This window comes from Leucopleurus acutus (genome assembly GCF_964270905.1).
Source record: "Leucopleurus acutus genome assembly, chromosome: 10".
In the NCBI taxonomy this organism is placed as follows: Eukaryota; Metazoa; Chordata; class Mammalia; order Artiodactyla; family Delphinidae; genus Leucopleurus; species Leucopleurus acutus.
The window spans coordinates 57,608,697-57,631,335 of record NC_139153.1 but is presented as its reverse complement, the minus strand read 5'-3'; the positions used below and the strand labels follow the sequence as shown (position 1 = coordinate 57,631,335).

Sequence of the window (22,639 nt, the reverse complement as noted above, 5' to 3'; positions counted from 1 at the left end):
CCTTTAATATCAAGCCTTCTGAGAATCCAGAGGCTAAACTTTTAATTTCTTATATTCCCTTGACTGAAGCTGAGAGCCATAGTCAAGGATTTTCCCAAAGTAACTAAAGATCTATACAGATTTGCTGAGGGATTTAATATAGTCATTCAGATTTATCAACCTGGTTTCTCTGACTTATATCACCTAGTTCATGTGCTTGTTGGTAAAGGCCAGGCCCAGTATTGGATGAAAATTGCTAATTGGGAAAGTCCTGAAAGGTCTCTAGAATTACAACTGGGAGCCTAGCCCCCTAACTTATTATATGATCATGCTCAGGCAATTGCTAGGTGACTTCAATAAGCAATTTCTAGGGCTTTTCCAAAGCCTGTTGATCAGAACAAAATTCAGGCTTGAACACAAAAATCTAATGAACCTGTTCATGACTATTACAATAAACTTCAGACTGTTTCTAAAGAAAATTCTGGTCTTCCTTCAGATGATGATTCTACCCTAGTAGCTTTTAAATCTATGTTTATTAATGGGCTGAACAGGGACTTTTCCCTTTTAGTAAAAAGGACCAGGATGGAATGGGAAACTATGTCCACTCCAGATTTAGTTAATGGCAAACCAGCTCTCTTGTACTCAAATGGGTCACCTCCAAGGAAGGTCACCAAAATTCTTACTCTTCCACTCTAGCAACTGAAGGCTCCTAAACGAAACCAAAACCCTTCTAGTTTTTGCTACTATCACAAAGAGCCAGGACATTGGAAAAATGATTGTTACAAATTTACACTTTAGGTGCCTTCAGCCCTCTAACCAGTCTTTCCATCATCTTCCCAATTCTCAGTGATGGGGCTCTGAGGAACTACAGGGCCTCTTCCCAATCCTCCTCCTTAATTGACTTGGAGAAACATTTTTCCAGATTGGGGAAACATTTTTCCAGATTCTGGAAACATTTTTCCAGATTGGGGATGAATCTCCCAGGCTGACACTAGAGCCACACTCTTGGTGCTCAACCCCACTACTATGAAGCAGCCCCTGCCTTGGAGTACTAAAACACTTCAAATAGTGGGATCTCTAATTGAAGCAGGAAAGACAGGGCTGGGCCCAAGGACAGCCTCCTCATGTATAGGCATTAGGCATTCCTGCACATTTGTCTCCTGAAGCCACCATACAAGAGCTGTTTTCCCTTAAACCATCCCTTACTAGTCGAGCACCACACGTGGAAGGTCGTACAGGGTAATCAGCAACATATGCATTTTGATTGCACGTGCTCCATGGTTTTCATGGTTAAAGTTTCTTGCTCAGATACTACAAAGTTGCTGTTCTAGATGCCATTCCTCCATGCCTCATTAAGTGCAAAATAAGGAGGTAGGTGGCTTTGCCTTCTGCCTAATGCCTAGCATGGGGAGGCTGTCCTTGGGCCTGGCCCTGTCTTTCCTAACTCATAATGAACCTCAAAAGGTTCCTGTCTCTGAACCTATTCCCTTTTGTTTAGGCCCTTTGAAAGATACACACCCTTTTCTCCTTAGTTCCTCTACTCCTACACATTTATTAGGCCTAGAATTCTTAGAGAAGTAACATGCTGGAATTTCTTTCTCCTAAAAGGGGGAAATAGTTCTATAAATTGACAGTAGTCATCAAAGTAATTCTCCAGGTGAATTAAATGACCCCTCTACATCTTTTATTTGTTCCATCTCTGATGGTACTAGAGCAGATTCTGGAAATACTGATCATTTGTCTCTACTAAATCAGCTACCACCTTCCTTACAGGCAAAATCTCAAACTGATGTTGGCAAAATTCTCAGTGCACCTCCCATCAACATTCAAACAGATCCCTCGAACTAGGGCACCTACCAGGCACCGGTGGGGGACGACGGACACCTAAGGGGATGGGAGGAACCCCCAGTGACCGGGTAGGACGTGGGGCATGGGGGGAGTGAAGGGGGAGGAGAAGTGGAGGCAGGACGAGATTGGTGCCCCTGAAGGGTGGCTGGGGGAGGGGAAGGTATCCCATGCCCAAACGGGGAAATTGGGGAACCATTTGAGGGCAGAGGATCAAAAGGGAGTGTGGTCAGATTTCCCCTGCCCACTTGGCCCCCCAGGAACCTGTTGAGGTCCTGGGCTTGATCCTCTGTTCACCGAGGTCCCCTCCATCCGTGCAGATCCTGAGGGAGTGGGAGGGCGGGAAGGGGGAGCAAAAGTAAAGGTCGAACCTCCAGGACCCGCAGTCCTGAGGGGTGGCTGGGGGAGGGCAGGAGTTCCTACACCCAGTGGGACCCACCCACGGTTAGGGATCCAGCTGTAATGGGGGAGACCCTGGGGGAGACAGTGGGGGAGGGGTGTGAAGGAACAGAAGGGAATAGGGCCAGTGCTTTCCCTGTCCACTTAGGCACTGGGGCCTGTTGGACTACTGGGCCTAACCTCTGCCCTTGGAGCCTCCCTCCTAGAGTGCAGAACCCAAGCGCCGCTCCTGCACCCCTACTCAGGGCCCTACCCCTACATTCGGAGACCCCCCTCCAACGAGCTGGGCCTAAACCCAATCCACATAGCCTCACTCAGGGCCCCACCTCCAAACTCTGGAACCCCCACACTCCAGAGGCCCACCTTTCGACTTGCTGCCTCTCCCCTTCTGCAGAGGTCTTAACTAGAGGCCCTGCCCCATGCTTGAACGTTGCCCCAGCCCACCCAAACCCACGCCCCTGCCTAAGTTCCACCCCCTGCCTAAATTCTGCCCCCATAGTCAGGGCTTTTCTTTTCTTTTCTTTTCTTTTTTCCTCCTTTAGATTGGGGTTCTGTTTTGCCTTCTTGATTCATTGTTGTTGATTCTTTTATATTTTTATTTTTCCTAATAAATCTTTTTTCTAATTTTACTTTATTCTTTTTTTTTTTAAAACACAATTAGATTATCTCTCCTGGCCGTGGCGGGCGGTTTCGGTCCAAGGTTCCCTAACAATCTAGTCCTACTTAACACGCAGCTGGTACTGTGAAGTGCAATGGCCAATTGTTCCTTCAACCTCCAAAGGACTGTCTCCTGGAGAAGGCTGGTGAAATGAGCCATACCACCAAGGATTAGAATAAGAAAAAGGGGAGTTCCGGGAAGATGGCGGAAGAGTAAGACGCGGAGATCACCTTCCTCTCCACAGATACACCAGAAATACATCTACGCGTGGAACAACTCCTACGGAGCACCTACTGAACGCTGGCAGAAGACCTCAGACCTCCCAAAAGGCAAGGAACCCCCCACGTACCTGGTTAGGGCAAAAGAAAAAACTAAACAGAGACAAAAGAATAGGGACGGGTCCTGCACCAGCGGGAGAGAGCTGTGAAGGAGGAAAAGTGTCCACACACTAGGAGCCCCTTCGCGGGTGGAGACTTCGGGAGGCGGAGTGGGGGAGCTTGGGAGCCGCGGAGGAGAGCACAGCAACAGGGGTGCGGAGGGCAAAGCGGAGAGATTCCAGCGCAGAGGATCGGGCCGACCGGCACTCACCAGCCGAGAGGCTTGTCTGCTCGCCCGCCGGGGCGGGCGGGACTGGGAGCTGAGGCTCCGGCTTTTGTCGGAGCGCCGGGAGAGGACTGAGGTTGGCGGCGTGAACACAGCCTGCAGGGCGTTGGTGCACCGCGGCTGGCCGGGAGAGAGTCCGGGGAGGGGTCTGGACCTGCCGAAGAGGCAAGAGACTTTTACGTCCCTCTTTGTTTCCTGGTGCACGAGGAGGGGGGATTAAGAACGCTGCTTGAGAGAGCTCCGGAGACGGGCGCGAGCCGCGGCTAAGAGTGCGGAGCCCAGAGACGGACATGGGACGCTAAGGCCGCTGCTGCCGCCGCCAGGAGGCCTGTGTGCGAGCGCAGGTCACTAGCCACACGCCCTTCCGGGGAGCCTGTGCAGCCCGCCGCTGCCGGGGTCCCGGGATCCGGGGACGGCTCCCCCGGGAGAGCGCACGGCGCGCCTCGGGCTGCAGCGTCACGCCGGCCTCTGCCGCTGCAGGCCCGCCCTGCACTCCGTGACCCTCCCTACCCCCCGGCCTGGGTGAGCCAGAGCCTCCGAATCAGCGGCTCCTTTAACCCCGTCCTGTCTGAGCAAAGAACAGACGCCCTCCGGCGACCTACACGCACAGGCGGGGCCAAATCCAAAGCTGAGCCCCTGGGAGCTGTGAGAACAAAGAAGAGAAAGGGAAATCTCTTCCAGCAGCCTCAGAAGCAGCGGATTAAAGCTCCACAATCAACTTGATATACCCTGCATCTGTGGAATACCTGAATAGACAACGAATCATCCCAAATTAAGGAGCCCTGTGGATGAAAGGCTCTTGGTGCTGCAGCCAGGACTCAGTGCTGTGCCTCTGAGGTGGGAGAGCCAACTTCAGGACACTGGTCCACAAGAGGCCTCCCAGCTGCACATAATATCAAACAGCAAAAATCTCCGAGAGATCTCCATCTCAACGCCAGCACCCAGCTTCACTCAACGACCAGCAAGCTACAGTGCTGGACATCCTATGCCAAACAACTAGCAAGACAGGAACACAACCCCACCCATTAGCAGAGAGGCTGCCCAAAATCATAATAAGTCTACAGACACCCCAAAACACACCACCAGACGTGGACCTGCCCACCAGAAAGACAAGATCCAGCCTCATACACCAGAACACAGGCACTAGTACCCTCCACCAGGAAGCCTACACAACCCACTGAACCAACCTTAGCCACTGGGGACAGACTCAAAAAACAACAGGAACTACGAACCTTCAGCCTGCAAAAAAAAAAAAAGGAGACCCCAAACACAGTAAGATAAGCAAAATGAGAAGACAGAAAAACACACAGCAGATGAAGGAGCAAGATAAAAACCCACCAGACCTAACAAATGAAGAGGAAATAGGCAGTCTGCCTGAGAAAGAATTCAGAGTAATGATAGTAAGGTTGATCCGAAATCTTGGAGATAGAATGGACAATAGAATGGACAAATTGCAAGAATCAGTTAACAAGGACCTAGAAGAACTAAAGATGAAACAAGCAACGATGAACAACACAATAAATGAAATTAAAAGTACTCTAGATGGGATCAATAGCAGAATAACTGAGGCAGAAGAACGGATAAGTGACCTGGAAGATAAAATAGTGGAAATAACTACTGCAGAGCAGAATAAAGAAAAAAGAATGAAAAGAACTGAGGACAGTCTCAGAGACCTCTGGGACAACATTAAACGCACCAACATTCGAATTATAGGGGTTCCAGAAGAAGAAGAGAAAAAGAAAGGGACTGAGAAAATATTTGAAGAGATTATAGTTGAAAACTTCCCTAATATGGGAAAGGAAATAGTTAATCAAGTCCAGGAAGCACAGAGAGTCCCATACAGGATAAATCCAAGGAGAAATACGCCAAGACACATATTAATCAAACTGTCAAAAATTAAATACAAAGAAAACATATTAAAAGCAGCAAGGGAAAAACAACAAATAACACACAAGGGAATCCCCATAAGGTTAACAGCTGATCTTTCAGCAGAAACTCTGCAAGCCAGAAGGGAGTGGCAGGACATATTGAAAGTGTTGAAGGAGAAAAACCTGCAACCAAGATTACTCTTCCCAGCAAGGATCTCATTCAGATTTGATGGAGAAATTAAAACCTTTACAGACAAGCAAAAGCTGAGAGAGTTCAGCACCACCAAACCAGCTCTACAACAACTGCTAAAGGAACTTCTCTAGGCAAGAAACACAAAAGAAGGAAAGGACCTACAATAACAAACCCAAAACAATGAAGAAAATGGGAATAGGAACACACATATCGATAATTACCTTAAATGTAAATGGACTAAATGCTCCCACCAAAAGACACAGATTGGCTGAATGGATACAAAAACAAGACCCATATATTTGCTGTCTACAAGAGACCCACTTCAGACCTAGAGACACATACAGACTGAAAGTAAGGGGATGGAAAAAGGTATTTCATGCAAGTGGAAACCAAAAGAAAGCTGGAGTAGCAATTCTCATATCAGACAAAATAGACTTTAAAACAAAGACTATTAGAAGAGACAAAGAAGGACACTACATAATGATCAAGGGATCAATCCAAGAGGAAGATATAAAAATTGTAAATATTTATGCACCCAACATAGGTGCACCTCAATACATAAGGCAAATACTGACAACCATAAAAGGGGAAATCGACAGTAACACATTCATAGTAGGGGACTTTAACACCCCACTTTCACCAATGGACAGATCATCCAAAATGAAAATAAATAAGGAAACACAAGCTTTAAATGATACATTAAACGAGATGGAGTTAATTGATATTTATAGGACATTCCATCCAAAAACAACAGAATACACATTTTTCTCAAGTGCTCATGGAACATTCTCCAGGATAGATCATATCTTGGGTCACAAATCAAGCCTTGGTAAATTTAAGAAAATTGAAATTGTATCAAGTATCTTTTCTGACCACAACGCCATGAGACTAGATATCAATTACAGGAAAAGATCTGTAAAAAATACAAACACATGGAGGCTAAACAATACACTACTTAATAATGAAGATATCACTGAAGAAATCAAAGAGGAAATCAAAAAATACCTAGAAACAAATGACAATGGAGACACAACGACCCAAAACCTGTGGGATGCAGCAAAAGCAGTTCTAAGGGGGAAGTTTATAGCAATACAAGCCCACCTTAAGAAGCAGGAAGCATCTCGAATAAACAACCTAACCTTGCACCTCAAGCAATTAGAGAAAGAAGAACAAAAAAACCCCAAAGCTAGCAGAAGGAAAGAAATCATAAAAATCAGATCAGAAATAAATGAAAAAGAAATGAAGGAAACAATAGCAAAGATCAATAAAACTAAAAGCTGGTTCTTTGAGAAGATAAACAAAATAGATAAACCACTAGCCAGACTCATCAAGAAAAAAAGGGAGAAGACCCAAATCAATAGAATTAGAAATGAAAAAGGAGAGGTAACAACTGACACTGCAGAAATAAAAGAGATCATGAGAGATTACTACAAGCAACTCTATGCCAATAAAATGGACAATCTGGAAGAAATGGACAAATTCTTAGAGAGGCACAACCTGCCAAGACTGAATCAGGAAGAAATAGAAAATATGAACAGACCAATCACAAGCACTGAAATTGAAACTGTGATTAAAAATCTTCCAACAAACAAAAGCCCAGGACCAGATGGCTTCACAGGCGAATTCTATCAAACATTTAGAGAAGAGCTAACACCTATCCTTCTCAAACTCTTCCAAAATATAGCAGAGGGAGGAACACTCCCAAACTCCTTCTACGAGGCCACCATCACCTTGATACCAAAACCAGACAAGGATGTCACAAAGAAAGAAAACTACAGGCCAATATCACTGATGAACATAGATGCAAAAATCCTCAACAAAATACTAGCAAACAGAATCCAACAGCACATTAAAAAGATCATACACCATGATCAAGTGGGGTTTATTCCAGGAATGCAAGGATTCTTCAATATACGCAAATCTATCAATGTGATAAACCATATTAACAAACTGAAGGAGAAAAACCATATGATCATCTCAATAGATGCAGAGAAAGCTTTTGACAAAATTCAACACCCATTTATGATAAAAACCCTGCAGAAAGTAGGCATAGAGGGAACTTTCCTCAACATAATAAAGGCCATATATGACAAGCCCACAGCAAACATCATCCTCAATGGTGAAAAACTGAAAGCATTTCCACTAAGATCAGGAACAAGACAAGGTTGCCCACTCTCACCACTCTTATTCAACATAGTTTTGGAAGTTTTAGCCACAGCAATCAGAGAAGAAAAGGAAATAAAAGGAATCCAAATCGGAAAAGAAGAAGTAAAGCTGTCACTGTTTGCAGATGACATGATCCTATACATAGAGAACCCTAAAGATGCTACCAGAAAACTACTAGAGCTAATCAATGAATTTGGTAAAGTGGCAGGATACAAAATTAATGCACAGAAATCTCTGGCATTCCTATATACTAATGATGAAAAATCTGAAAGTGAAATCAAGAAAACACTCCCATTTACCATTGCAACAAAAAGAATAAAATATCTAGGAATAAACCTACCTAAGGAGACAAAAGATCTGTATGCAGAAAATTATAAGACACTGATGAAAGAAATTAAAGATGATACAAATAGATGGAGAGATATACCATGTTCTTGGATTGGAAGAATCAACATTGTGAAAATGACTCTACTACCGAAAGCAATCTATAGATTCAATGCAATCCCTATCAAACTACCACTGGCATTTTTCACAGAACTAGAACAAAAAATTTTGCAATTTGTATGGAAACACAAAAGACCCCGAATAGCCAAAGCAATCTTGAGAACGAAAGAAGGAACTGGAGGAATCAGGCTCCCAGACTTCAGACTATACTACAAAGCTACAGTTATCAAGACGGTATGGTACTGGCACAAAAACAGAAAGATAGATCAATGGAACAGGATAGAAAGCCCAGAGATAAACCCACGCACATATGGTCACCTTATCTTTGACAAAGGAGGCAGAAATGTACAGTGGAGAAAGGACAGCCTATTCAATAAGTGGTGCTGGGAAAACTGGACAGCTACATGTAAAAGTATGAAATTAGATCACTCCCTAACACCGTACACAAAAATAAGCTCAAAATGGATTAAAGACCTAAATGTAAGGCCAGAAACTATCAAACTCTTAGAGGAAAACATAGGCAGAACACTCTATGACATAAATCACAGCAAGGTCCTTTTTGACCCACCTCCTAGAGAAATGGAAATAAAAAGAAGAGTAAACAAATGGGACCTAATGAAACTTAAAAGCTTTTGCGCAGCAAAGGAAACCATAAAGAAGACCAAAAGACAACCCTCAGAATGGGAGAAAATATTTGCAAATGAAGCAACTGACAAAGGATTGATCTCCAAAATTTATAAGCAGCTCATGCAGCTTAATAACAAAAAAACAAACAACCCAATCCAAAAATGGGCAGAAGACCTAAATAGACATTTCTCCAAAGAAGATATACAGAGTGCCAACAAACACATGAAAGAATGCTCAACATCACTAATCATGAGAGAAATGCAAATCAAAACTACAATGAGATATCATCTCACACCAGTCAGAATGGCCATCATCAAAAAATCTAGAAACAATAAATGCTGGAGAGGGTGTGGAGAAAAGGGAACCCTCTTACACTGTTGGTGGGAATGTAAATTGATACAGCCACTGTGGAGAACAGTATGGAGGTTCCTTAAAAAGCTACAAATAGAACTACCATATGACCCAGCAATCCCACTACTGGGCATATACCCTGAGAAAACCATAATTCAAAAAGAGTCATGTACCAAAATGTTCATTGCAGCTCTATTTACAATAGCCCAGAGATGGAAACAACCTAAGTGTCCATCATCGGATGAATGGATAAAGAAGATGTGGCACATATATACAATGGAATATTACTCAGCCATAAAAAGAGACGAAATTGAGCTATTTGTAATGAGGTGGATAGACCTAGAGTCTGTCATACAGAGTGAAGTAAGTCAGAAAGAGAGAGACAAATACCGTATGCTAACACATATATATGGAATTTAAAAAAAAATGTCATGAAAAACCTAGGGGTGAAACAGGAATAAAGACACAGACTTACTAGAGAATGGACTTGAGGCTATGGGGAGGGGGAAGGGTAAACGGTGACAAAGCGATAAAGAGGCATGGACATATATACACTACCAAACGTAAGGTAGATAGCTAGTGGGAAGCAGCCGCATAGCACAGGGAGATCAGCTCGGTGCTTTGTGACCGCCTGGAGGGGTGGGATAGGGAGGGTGGGAGGGAGGGAGACGCAAGTGGGAAGAGATATGGGAATATATGTATATATATAACTGATTCATTTTGTTGTGAAGCTGAAACTAACATACCATTGTAAAGCCATTATACTCCAATAAAGATGTTAAAAAAAAAAAGGAATAAAGTCACACCAAAATAATTTTACTTTATTCTTTATATTTTGTTAGTGATCTCTCCTTTTGGATTGTTCCCCCCCACACACTTTTTTTTCCCTTTTTTCTGTTTGGTTTTATCTTAACATGTTGCATTTGTTTCAATTAGAGTTTTATTTTTCCTAATATATTTTTTATCTTTCTAATTTTATTTTGTATTTTATTCTTTGATATTGTACTTCTCCTTTTCTTCTTTCTTTCTTCCTTTTTTTTTTTTTCACTGTGCCACAAAGCTTGTGGAATCTTGGTTCCCAGGCCAGAGGTTGGGCCCGAGCTCCTGTGGTGGGAGCTCCAAGTCCAAACCACTGGAGAAAGAGAGAACCTCAGACCTCAGGGAATATCAATCAGAGTGAGGCCTCCTGGAGGTCCTCATCTCAGCACCAAGACCCAGCTCTATCAAACTGTCTGCAAACTCCACTGCTGGATGCCTCAGGCCAAACAAGCAGTAAGACAGGAATACAGCACCACCCATCCAAAAAAAAAAGAAAAAAAAAAGAAATGAAAAATAAATTTGTTACAGATGAAGGAGTAAGGTAAAAACCTTCAAGACTAAATAAATGGGGGGGAACCTTGAAGATGGCAGAAGAGTAAGACGCGGAGATCACCTTCCTTCCCACAGATACACCAGAAATACATCTACACGTGGAACAACTCCTACAGAACACCTACTGAAGGCTGGCAGAAGACCTCAGACCTCCCAAAAGGCAAGAAACTCCCCACGTACCCGGGTAGGGCAAAAGAAAAAAAGAAAAAACAGAGACAAAAGAATAGGGACGGCACCTGCACCAGTGGGAGGGAGCCGTGAAGGAGGAAAAGTTTCCACACACTAGGAAGCCCCTTCGTAGGCGGAGACTGCGGGAGGCGGAGAGGGGAGCTTCGGGGCCGCGGAGAAGTGCACAGCAATGGGGTGCGGAGGGCAAAGCGGGGAGATTCCCGCACAGAGGATCGGTGCCGACCGGACCTCACCAGCCCGAGAAGCTTGTCTGCTCACCCGCCGGGATGGGCGGGGCTGCGAGCTGAGGCTCGGGTTTCGGTTTCGGACGGAGCGCAGGGAGAGGACTGTGGTTGGCGGCTTGAACATAGCCTGAAGGGGTTAGTGCACCACGGCTAGCCAGGAGGGAGTCTGGGGAAAAGTCTGCACCTGCCGAAGAGGCAAGAGACTTTTTCTTCCCTCTTTGTTTCCTGGTACGCGAGGAGAGGGGTTTAAGAGCGCTGCTTAAAGGAACTACAGAGACGGGCGCAAGCCGCGGCTAAAAGCACGGACCCCAGAGACGGGCGGGAGATGCTAAGGCTGCTGCTGCCACCACCAAGGGTCCTGTGTGCGAGCACAGGTCACTCTCCGCACCCCTCTTCCGCGGAGCCTGTGCAGCCCGCCACTGCCAGGTTCCCGGGATCCAGGGACAACTTCCCCGGGAGAACGCACGGCGGGCCTCAGGCTGGTACAAAGTCACGCCGGCCTCTGCCGCCGCAGGCCCGCCCCGCACGCAGTGCCCCTCCCTCCCCCCCGGCCTGAGTGCGCCAGAGCCCCCGAATCAGCGGCTCCTTTAACCCCGTCCTGTCTGAGCAAAAAACAGACGCCCTCCAGCGACCTACATGCAGAGGCAGGGCCAAATCCAAAGCTGAGCCCCTGTGAGATGTGAGAACAAAGAAGAGAAAGGGAAATCTCTCCCAGCAGCCTCAGAAGCAGCGGATTAAAGCTCCACAATCAACTTGATGTACCCTGCATCTGTGGAATACCTGAATAGACAACCAATCAACCCAAATTAAGGAGGTGGACTTTAGGAGCAAGATCTATGATTTTTTTCCCTTTTCCTCTTTTTGTGAATGTGTATGTGTATGCTTCTGTGAGAGATCTTGTCTGTATAGTCTTGCTTCCACCATTTGTCCTAGGGTTCTATTTGTCCATGGTTTTTAAAAAAATTTTTTTTCTTAATAATTAATTTTAATAACTTTATTATACTTTACCTTCGTTCTTTCTCTCTTTCTTTCTTTCCTTCCTTCCTTCCCTCCTTTAGACAACGAAACATCCCAAATTGAGGAGGTGGTCTCTGAGAGCAAGATTTATGATTTTTCCCCCTTTACCTCTTTTTGTGAGGCTGTATGTGTATGCTTCTGTGTAAGATTTTGTCTGTATAGCTTTGCTTCCAAAATTTGTCCTAAGGTTCTATCCGTCCTTTTTTTTTTCTAAATAAGTATTTTTTAATTCAATAACTTTATTATACCTTATTTTATTTTTACTGTATCTTCCTTCTTTCTGTCTTTTTTCCTTCTTTCCCTCCTTCCTTCCTCCCTCCCTCCCTCCTTCCTTTCTTTCCTTCTTGTCTTCTTTCCTTCTTTGCTTCTTTATTTCTTTCTTTCTTCCTTCCTTCCCTCCTTTCCTTCATTCTTTCCTCATACTTCTACTAATTCTCTCTACTATTTCTCCCTTTTATTCTGAGCCGTGTGGATGAAAGTCTCTTGGTACTCCAGCCAGGAGTCAGGGCTCTGCCTCTGAGGTAGGAGAGCCAACTTCAGGACACTGGTCAACATGAGACCTCCCAGCTCCATATAATATCAAACGGCGAAAATCTCCCAGAGACCTCCATCTTAACACCAGCACCCAGCTTCACTCAATGACCAGCAAGCCACAGTGCTGGACAACCTACGCCAAACAACTAGCAAAACAGGAACACAACCCCACCCATTAGCAGAGAGGCTGCCTAAAATCATAATAAGGCCACAGACAACCCAAAACACACCACCAGACGTGAACCTGCCCACTAGAGAGACAAGATCCAGCCTCATCCACCACAACACGGGCACTAGTCCCCTCCACCAGGAAGCCTACACAACCCACTGAACCAACCTTAGCCACTGGAGACAAATGTCAAAAACAGCGGGAACTACGAACCTGCAGCCTGCAAAAAGGAGACCCCAAACACAGTAAGATAAGCAAAATGAGAAGACAGAAAAACACACAGCAGATAAAGGAGCAAGATAAAAATGCACCAGACCTAACAGATGAAGAGGAAATAGGCAGTCTACCTGACAAAGAATTCAGAATAATGATAGTAAGGATGATCCGAAATCTTGGAAATAGAATGGACAAAATGCAAGAAACAGTTAAAAAGGACCTAGAAGAAATAAAGATGAAACAAGCAATGATGAACAACACAATAAATGAAATTAAAAGTACTCTAGATGGGATCAATAGCAGAATAACTGAGGCAGAAGAACGGATAAGTGACCTGGAAGATAAAATAGTGGAAATAACTACTGCAGAGCAGAATAAAGAAAAAAGAATGAAAAGAACTGAGGACAGTCTCAGAGACCTCTGGGACAACATTAAACGCACCAACATTCGAATTATAGGGGTTCCAGAAGAAGAAGAGAAAAAGAAAGGGACTGAGAAAATATTTGAAGAGATTATAGTTGAAAGGTTCCCTAAAATGGGAAATGAAATAGTTAATCAAGTCCAGGAAGCACAGAGAGTCCCATACAGGATAAATACAAGGAGAAATACGCCAAGACACATATTAATCAAACTGTCAAAAATTAAATACAAAGAAAGCATATTAAAAGCAGCAAGGGAAAAACAACAAATAACACACAAGGGAATCCCCATAAGGTTAACAGCTGATCTCTCAGCAGAAACCCTACAAGCCAGAAGGGAGTGGCAGGACATACTGAAAGTGATGAAGGAGAAAAACATGCAACCAAGACTACTCTACCCAGCAAGGATCTCATTCAGATTTGATGGAGAAATTAAAACCTTTACAGACAAGCAAAAGCTGAGAGAGTTCAGCACCACCAAACCAGCTCTACAACAAATGCTAAAGGAACTTCTCTAGGCAAGAAACACAAGAGAAGGAAAAGACCTATAATAATGAACCCAAAACAATTTAGAAAATGGGAATAGGAACATACATATAGATAATTACCTTAAATGTAAATGGACTAAATGCTCCCACCAAAAGATACAGATTGGCTGAATGGATACAAAAACAAGACCCTTATATATGCTGTCTACAAGAGACCCACTTCAGACCTAGGGACACATACAGACTGAAAGTAAGGGGATGGAAAAAGATATTCCATGCAAATGGAAACCAAAAGAAAGCTGGAGTAGCAATTCTCATGTCAGACAAAATAGACTTTAAAATAAGGACTATTAAAAGAGACAAGGACACTACATAATGATCAAGGGATCGATCCAAGAAGAAGATATAACAATTGTAAATATTTATGCACCCAACATAGGAGCACCTCAATACATAAGGCAAATACTAACAACCATAAAAGGGGAAATCGACAGTAACACATTCATAGTAGGGGACTTTAATACCCCACTTTCACCAGAGGACCGATCATCCAAAATGAAAATAAATAAGGAAACACAAGCTTTAAATGATACATTAGACAAGATGGACTTAATTGATATTTATAGGAAATTCCATCCAAGAACAACAGAATACACATTTTTCTCAAGTGCTCATGGAACATTCTCCAGGATAGATCATATCTTGGGTCACAAATCAAGCCTTGGTAACTTTAAGAAAATTGAAATTGTATCAAGTATCTTTTCTGACCACAATGCCATGAGACTAGATATCAATTACAGGAAAAGATCTGTAAAAAATACAAACACATGGAGGCTAAACAATACACTACTTAACAATGAAGTGATCACTGAAGAAATCAAAGAGGAAATCAAAAATACCTAGAAACAAATGACAATGGAGACACAACAACCCAAAACCCATGGGATGCAGCAAAAGCAGTTCTAAGGGGGAAGTTTATAGCAATACAAACCCACATTAAGAAGCAGGAAACATCTCAAATAAACAACCTAACCTTGCACCTCAAGCAATTAGAGAAAGAAGAACAAAAAAACCCCAAAGCTAGCAGAAGGAAAGAAATCATAAAAATCAGATCAGAAACAAATGAAAAAGAAATGAAGGAAACAATAGCAAAGATCAATAAAACTAAAAGCTGGTTCTTTGAGAAGATAAACAAAATTGATAAACCACTAGCCAGACTCATCAAGAAAAACAGGGAGAAGACTCAAATCAATAGAATTAGAAATGAAAAAGGAGAAGTAACAACTGACACTGCAGAAATAAAAAAGATCATGAGATATTACTACAAGCAACTCTATGCCAATAAAATGGACAACCTGGAAGAAATGCACAAATTCTTAGAAGTGCACAACCTGCCAAGACTGAATCAGGAAGAAATAGAAAATATGAACAGACCAATCACAAGCACTGAAATTGAAACTGTGATTAAAAATCTTCCAACAAACAAAAGCCCAGGACCAGATGGCTTCACAGGTGAATTCTATCAAACATTTAGAGAAGAGGTAACACCTATCCTTCTCAAACTCTTCCAAAATATAGCAGAGGGAGGAACGCTCCCAAATTCCTTCTATGAGGCCACCATCCCCTTGATACCAAAACCAGACAAGGATGTCACAAAGAAAGAAAACTACAGGCCAATATCACTGATGAACATAGATGCAAAAATCCTCAACAAAATGCTAGCAGACAGAATCCAACAGCACATTAAAAGGATCATACATCATGATCAAGTGGGGTTTACTCCAGGAATGCAAGGATTCTTCAATATACGCAAATCTATCAATGTGATAAACCATATTAAAAAATTGAAGGAGAAAAACCATATGATCATCTCAATAGATGCAGAGAAAGCTTTTGACAAAATTCAACACCCATTTATGATAAAAACCCTGCAGAAAGTAGGCATAGAGGGAACTTTCCTCAACATAATAAAGGCCATATATGACAAGCCCACAGCAAACATCATCCTCAATGGTGAAAAACTGAAAGCATTTCCACAAAGATCAGGATCAAGACAAGGTTGCCCACTCTCACCACTCTTATTCAACATAGTTATGGAAGTTTTAGCCACAGCAATCAGAGAAGAAAAGGAAATAAAAGGAATCCAAATCGGAAAAAAAGAAGTAAAGCTGTCACTGTTTGCAGATGACATGACACTATACATAGAGAATCCTAAAGATGCTACCAGAAAACTACTAGAGCTAATCAATGAATTTGGTAAAGTAGCAGAATACAAAATCAATGCACAGAAATCTCTGGCATTCCTATATACTAATGATGAAAAATCTGAAAGTGAAATCAAGAAAACACTCCCATTTACCATTGCAAAAAAAAAGAATAAAATATCTAGGAATAAACCTACCTAAGGAGACAAAAGACTCGTATGCAGAAAATTATAAGACACTGATGAAAAAAATCAAAGATGATACAAATAGATGGAGAGATATACCATGTTCTTGGATTAGAAGAATCAACATTGTGAAAATGTCTCTACTACCCAAAGCAATCTACAGATTCAAAGAAATCCCTATCAAACTACCAATGGAATTTTACTCAGAACTGGAACAAAAAATTTCACAATTTGTATGGAAACACAAAAGACCCCGAATAGCCAAAACAATTTTGAGAAAGGAAAACAGAGCTGGAGGAATCAGGCTCCCTGACTTCAGACTATACTACAAAGCTACAGTAATCAAGAGAGTATGGTAGTGGCACAAAAATAGAAATATAGATCAATGGAACAGGATAGAAAGCCCAGAGATAAACCCCTGCACATACTGTCACCTTATCTTTGATAAGGGAGGCAAGAGTATACAATGGAGAAAAGACATCCTCTTCAGTAAGTGGTGCTGGGAAAACTGGACAGCTACATGTAAAAGAATGAAATTAGAACACTTCCTAACACCATACACAAAAATAAACTCAAAATGGATTAAAGACCTAAATGTAAGGACAGACACTATAAAACTCTTAGAGGAAAACATAGGCAAAACACTGTATGACATAAATCACAGCAAGATCCTTTTTGACCCACCTCCTAAAGAAATGGAAATAAAACCAAAAATAAACAAATGGGACCTAATGAAACTTAAAAGCTTTTACACAGCAAAGGAAACAATAAACAAGACAAAAAGACAACCCTCAGAATGGGAGAAAATATTTGCAAATGTAACAACTGACAAAGGATTAATCTCCAAAATTTACAAGCTGCTCATGCAGCTCAATATCAAAAAAAAAAAAAAAAAAAAAAACCCAATCCAAAAATGGGCAGAAGACTTAAATAGACAGTTCTCCAAAAAGATACACAGATTGCCAACAAACAAATCAAAAGATCCTCAACATCACTCATCATTAGAGAAATGCAAATCAAAACTACAATGAGGTATCACCTACACCAGTCAGAATGGCCATCATCAAAAAATCTACAAACAATAAATGCTGGAGAGGTTGTGGAGAAAAGGGAACCCTCTTGCACTGTTGGTTGGAACGTTATTTGGTACAGCCACTGTGGAGAACAGTATGTAGGTTCCTTAAAAAACTGAAAATAGATCAACCATATGACCCAGCAATCCTACTACTGGGCATATACACTGAGATAACCATAATTCAAAAAGAGTCATGTACCACAATGTTCATTCAGCACTATTTACAATAGCCCAGAGACGGAAACAACCTAAGTGTGTCCATCAATAGATGAATGGATAAAGAAGATGTGGCACATATATACAATGGAATATTACTCAGCCATAAAAAGAAATGAAATTGAGTTATTTGTAGTGAGGTGGATGGACCTAGAGTCTGTCATACATAGTGAAATAAGTCAGAAAGGGAAAAAGAAATAGTGTATGCTAACATGTATATATGGAATCTAAAAAAAAAATGGTTCTGATAAACTTAGGTGCAGGACAGGAATAAAGATGCAGACATAGAGAATGGAATTGAGGACACGGGGAGTGGGAAGGGTAAGCTTGGACGAAGTGAGAGAGTGGAATGGACATATATACACGACCAAATGTAAAATAGCTAGCTAGTGGGAAGCAGCTGCATGGCACAGGGAGATCAGCTCCATGCTTTGCGACCACCTAGATGGGTGGGATAAGGAGGGTGGGAGGGAGATGCAAGAGGGAGGGGATATGCGGATATATGTATGCATATAGCAGATTCAATTTGTTATACAGCAGAAACTAACACAACACTGTAAGGCAATTATACTCCAATAAAGATGTTTAAAAAACAACAACAACAGGGGCTTCCCTGGTGGCGCAGTGGTTGAGAGTCCGCCTGCCGATGCAGGGGACGCGGGTTCGTGCCGCGGTCTGGTAAGATTCCACATGGCTCGGAGCGGCTGGGCCCATGAGCCATGGCCGCAGAGCCTGCGCGTCTGGAGCCTGTGCTCCGCAGCGGGAGGGGCCGCAACAGTGAGAGGCCCGCATACCGCAAACAAAACAAAACAAAATAAAAGAAAACAAAAACCAGATCCCTCAAAACTTCTTCCAATAATTAATCAATATCCTATAAATAAAGAAGCACTTCAAGGCATAAAACCCGTAATAGAAAATTACAAGGCTCAAAGCCTCATTATCCGTTGTCCCTATAACATAGCTATTTTACTGGTAAGAAAACTTAAGGGCTGAGGGTGGAGGTTTGTCCAGGACCTCTGAAATAGGGTGGGACCTGGGACCTGGGACCCTTTGCTGTAGTGCTTACACCTGGGCAAAGGTCTCCTAGTCTCCTTGAGCAAAAAAATACAAAGAAACTCTAAGGGATTAAAAATAACTGCTTACATGTGCAGTTGGTACAAATTATGAACAACAAGATACAAAAAGACCAAAAACCCAACTGCCACTTCTGAGGTGTCACGATCAAAAGCAGGTCCTCTGCATGATCCCTGCACACAGCACCACCAAGTGGGGGGGCAGACCACCTAAGCCACCCCTCCAGTCCGACCCATGTATCTCCCGCTAGGCTCACCCCATTTAAGGGACCAGCTCGCCCCTTCCCCCCCCCCAGCTTAGGGAGCGAGCAAGGGACCCTGTTACTTGTTTTTGCTCCCTCCTGCTGCAGCATGAGTCCCAATAAAGCTTATCTGAACTTCTCATCTGGCCTTTTATCAATTTCTATGGATTAAGGACGCCAAGAACCCTGGTCAGTAACACCTCTGAGCAATACACAACATTGTTATCTCTGGGTACCCTGTTGCTCCTAATCCTGGTACATTACTAACATCCATTCCAACTGGAAGTCAGTTCTTTACTGAAATTGATTTATGCAGTACATTCTTTAGTATTCTAGATGATGAAGCTGGCCAATACCCTTTTTTTTTTTTAAAGCCAGCCACTTTTATTATCATTCTTATATTTTATAGGACAAAAAAAAAAAAGAGGAATGTAGGTTTGTCCTGGTTGCTCTATTTACACCCGGGGCAGGCTCTCCGCGACATCAGGCACAGCAGCTTTTCCGAGGCCCCTTTGCAGATGCAGCCCTGGGCACACTTGGCACAGCCCGGAGGGCAGCAGGAGCAGCAGCTCTTCTTGCAGGAGGTGCATTTGCACTCTTTGCATTTGCAGGAGCCGGCACACGTGCAGGATCCACCCGCGGTGCAGGAGCAGTTGGGATCCATGGCGAGAGGAAGCGGAGGCTGGGGTCCGGAGACTGCGGCACGAAGTATGGCAAGGACGTCGAGGGGGCGTGGCCAATACCCTTTTGCCTTCACTTAGGAAGAAAATAATTCACCCGGGCAGTAGTACCTCAGGATTTTGCTGAATCCTTTTTATTTCTCACAAATCCTGAAGGCTGATCTGAATGATATAAAATTCCCTAGAGTTTCTACTTTGTTGCAGTATGTAGATGACTTGCTTCTTTGCTTTCCTTCTCAAGCCTCCTCACAGGAAGACAGCATTCACTTGTTACAGCTTTTAGCCTTAAGGGGACATAAGGTCACCAAAAAAACATTGCAGTTTGCCAAACCCAGGTTCCACTTTTAGGGCAGCTTAGAACAGGGGCTACACCCAGATCCAGATAGACTTCATGCTGTCCTAAGTTTCCCCAAACCCCAAACTAAGCACCAACTTCGAGGTTTTCTCAGGCTAGTTGGTGATCGCCAAAACTGGATTCCAAATTTCTCTCTTACGGCCAAACCTCTCAACAATAACAACCCGAACTCAATTTTATGGGAAGAACCGGATGACATAGCTTTCAAGGCCTTAAAAGAGAGTTTGATGAACCCACCTGCTCTTGGGCATCCCAATTATCAGATTCCCCTTTTCGTTTTGTATATGAAAAGGAAGGTAATGCCCTTGCAGTACTGACCCAAAAACACGGGGACCACCATCAACCCATAGTATATTATAGTCAGCAACTGGACCCTGTGGCACAGGGATACCCGCCTTGCTTTAGAGCCATTATAGCTACTGCTCTTTTGGTGAAGGCTACTGAGAAAATTATAGTATACCCTTTAACCATTTTTGTACCTCATGCAGCAGAATCCCTTCGGAATTCTCATCATGCCCAACACTTCTCATCAAGCCACCTCACCTCCTATGAAGTATTTTTGTTACCTGTCCCTCACATAATTCTTTTACGTTGTAATAACCTTAACCTGGCTACTTTTCATCCCTCCATCACTGATTAATTCCCTTATGACTGTTTAATGCTGATGGACCACTTCCTGACTCCTTGAAATGACCTACAGAAAATCCTTGGGTAAAGGTGACTTTTCATGGTTCACTGGTGGTTCTTATTTAAAAGGTAACAATGGCAAATACTCTGCTGAGGATGCTATTACAACTTATTTTAATGTTGTTGAGTCAGCATCTTTACCTATGGCTACTTCAACCCAACAGGATGAATTGTACTCTTACATGGGCTTGTACTTTAGCCTAGGACAAAACTGCCAATATTTATACTGATATGCTTTCAGAGTAGCTCATGATTTTGAAATAATGTGGAAGAAATGTGTCTTCCTTACTTCCAGAGGAAATGAAATTTAAACTGGCCCCTATGTTCAGGAATTATTAAATGTAATACTGCTACCGGCCACTTAGATTCCAGGGCATTCTAAACTTGACTCTCTGGAAACCAGGGGAAATAACCTTGCTGACATTTCCACAAGGAATGCTGCCCTTAAAGGGACCAACAGTAGCCAAACCTCTGTCACGGTCCAAAGGGATATTTCCCCAAATGATAGTTTAGAAAAACTGGCTAGAGAAGCCCAACAACTGGCCTCAGGAAAGGAAAAACAACAATTGGAAATTGTTGGAAATTCAACAATTTTTGGTTTGATAAAAGAGAAACCTCTGGTTTGAACCAAATAACAACCCAGTCCCACCTAAGGCTCTAAAATTCTCACTCCTCACCACTGTGCATGCATTCAACCACTGGCCTACTGACAAAATGACAGCCTTCATGAATCAATACTGGTGGGGAAACATAAATGAGGCTACAAAAGGTGCCTGCCTCACTTGTCCCACCTAAAATACAACCCAGAGAAACTGTTCATACTGCTCCCAGACATTTTAAATTGCCTAATGGACCATTCAAGTTCTGGCAAATGGATTTCATACAACTTCCTCTGTTTCATGGATGTAAATATGTTTTAGTGTTGGTCTGTATGTTTTCACACTGAACTGAAGCCTTCCCTTGCAGACAGGCTACCACCTCCTCTGTGGCTAAAGTCCTTTTGTAAAAGAATATCCCTACCTGGGGAACTTCTCTCAAACTTCATAGGGATCAAGAAACCCATTTTACTGGCCAGGTGCTTCAGCACATCTGTACTCTTTGGCTTGTCTTATAGCACTTTCACTGTGATTACCATCCTCAATCTTCTGGTTTAGTTGAATGCAATAATGGCATTATAGGACTCAACTGGCAAAATTTTTAGAGGCCCTCCATACACCTTGGCCAACAGCATTCATGTTGGTCGTTCTAAATCTCAGATCCACCCTTTCGGAACTCAAACTCTCACCCTTTGAGGTGGTCACAGGACACCCAATGCACTAGGCTCCTGCTTCTTTTGACCCACCTCTGATAAAAGGAGAGGTGCTCCAACATTGCAAAGCCCTAATTGCTTCTATTAAAAATAACCAAAAACAAAAACCAAAAAAAAACCATGTTGGGCTTCCCTGGTGGTACAGTGGTTGAGGGTCTGCCTGCCGATGCAGGGGACATGGGTTCATGCTCCGGTCCGGGAAGATCCCACATGCCGCAGAGTGGCTGGCCCCGTGAGCCATGGCCACTGAACCTGCGTGTCCAGATCCTGTGCTCCACAACGGGAGAGGCCACAACAGTGAGAGGCCTGTGTACCGCAAAAAAAAAACCCAAAAAACAAAAAACAACCATGTTTTGGGTAGAGCAATCTTTTCTCAGTGTGCTCTCAAGAGACAAAGACTTTAAGCATCACACATTGCAACCTGGAGATTTTGTCTATTGAAATAGACACCTCCAGAATAAATGCTCTTCACTCTTGCTGAAAAGGCCCCATGAAATACTGTTAACCAGCCCTTGTGCCACAAAACTCCAAGGAAGACTCTCTTTGGATTCTCATGACACACCCAAAGAAAGCACCAAACCCTGACTGAACCTGCACATCACCTGGTGACCTGAAAGTAAAGATTTCCCAGAATTGGAGCAGATGACATCTGACGACACAGCTTTTGCAAGATAGCTGGACCAGGTCTGTTGGAAGTTTGTCACCAAATGTTTGATGATGACATAACACCATAATGTGATCTCCAGTGTCCTTGGTCTTGATAACATATGGGCTTTAGATAAAAAGTGCCTGAGAGTTCTCCCTCCCACCATTCCTTGTTACTTGAGTGTGACCTCAGTAGGTTTCCAATCTG

At 43.0% G+C, this 22,639-nt stretch overlaps 2 protein-coding genes across 2 annotated transcripts in view; both read right to left on the bottom strand.

Moving 5' to 3' along the window:
* The window catches only part of NEK10 (NIMA related kinase 10), a gene marked incomplete at its 3' end in the record, with an annotated part of 310,503 nt that overhangs the window by 167,954 nt on the left and 119,910 nt on the right, over positions 1 to 22,639 (bottom strand). The gene's annotated exons all lie outside the window — the stretch shown is intronic.
* On the bottom strand, positions 19,149 to 19,482 carry LOC309966939 (metallothionein-1E-like). The gene has a single exon (XM_082847389.1). It carries the CDS (start codon positions 19,417 to 19,419, stop codon positions 19,207 to 19,209), a length of 213 nt encoding a protein of 70 aa, XP_082703515.1. The 5' UTR covers positions 19,420 to 19,482; the 3' UTR covers positions 19,149 to 19,206.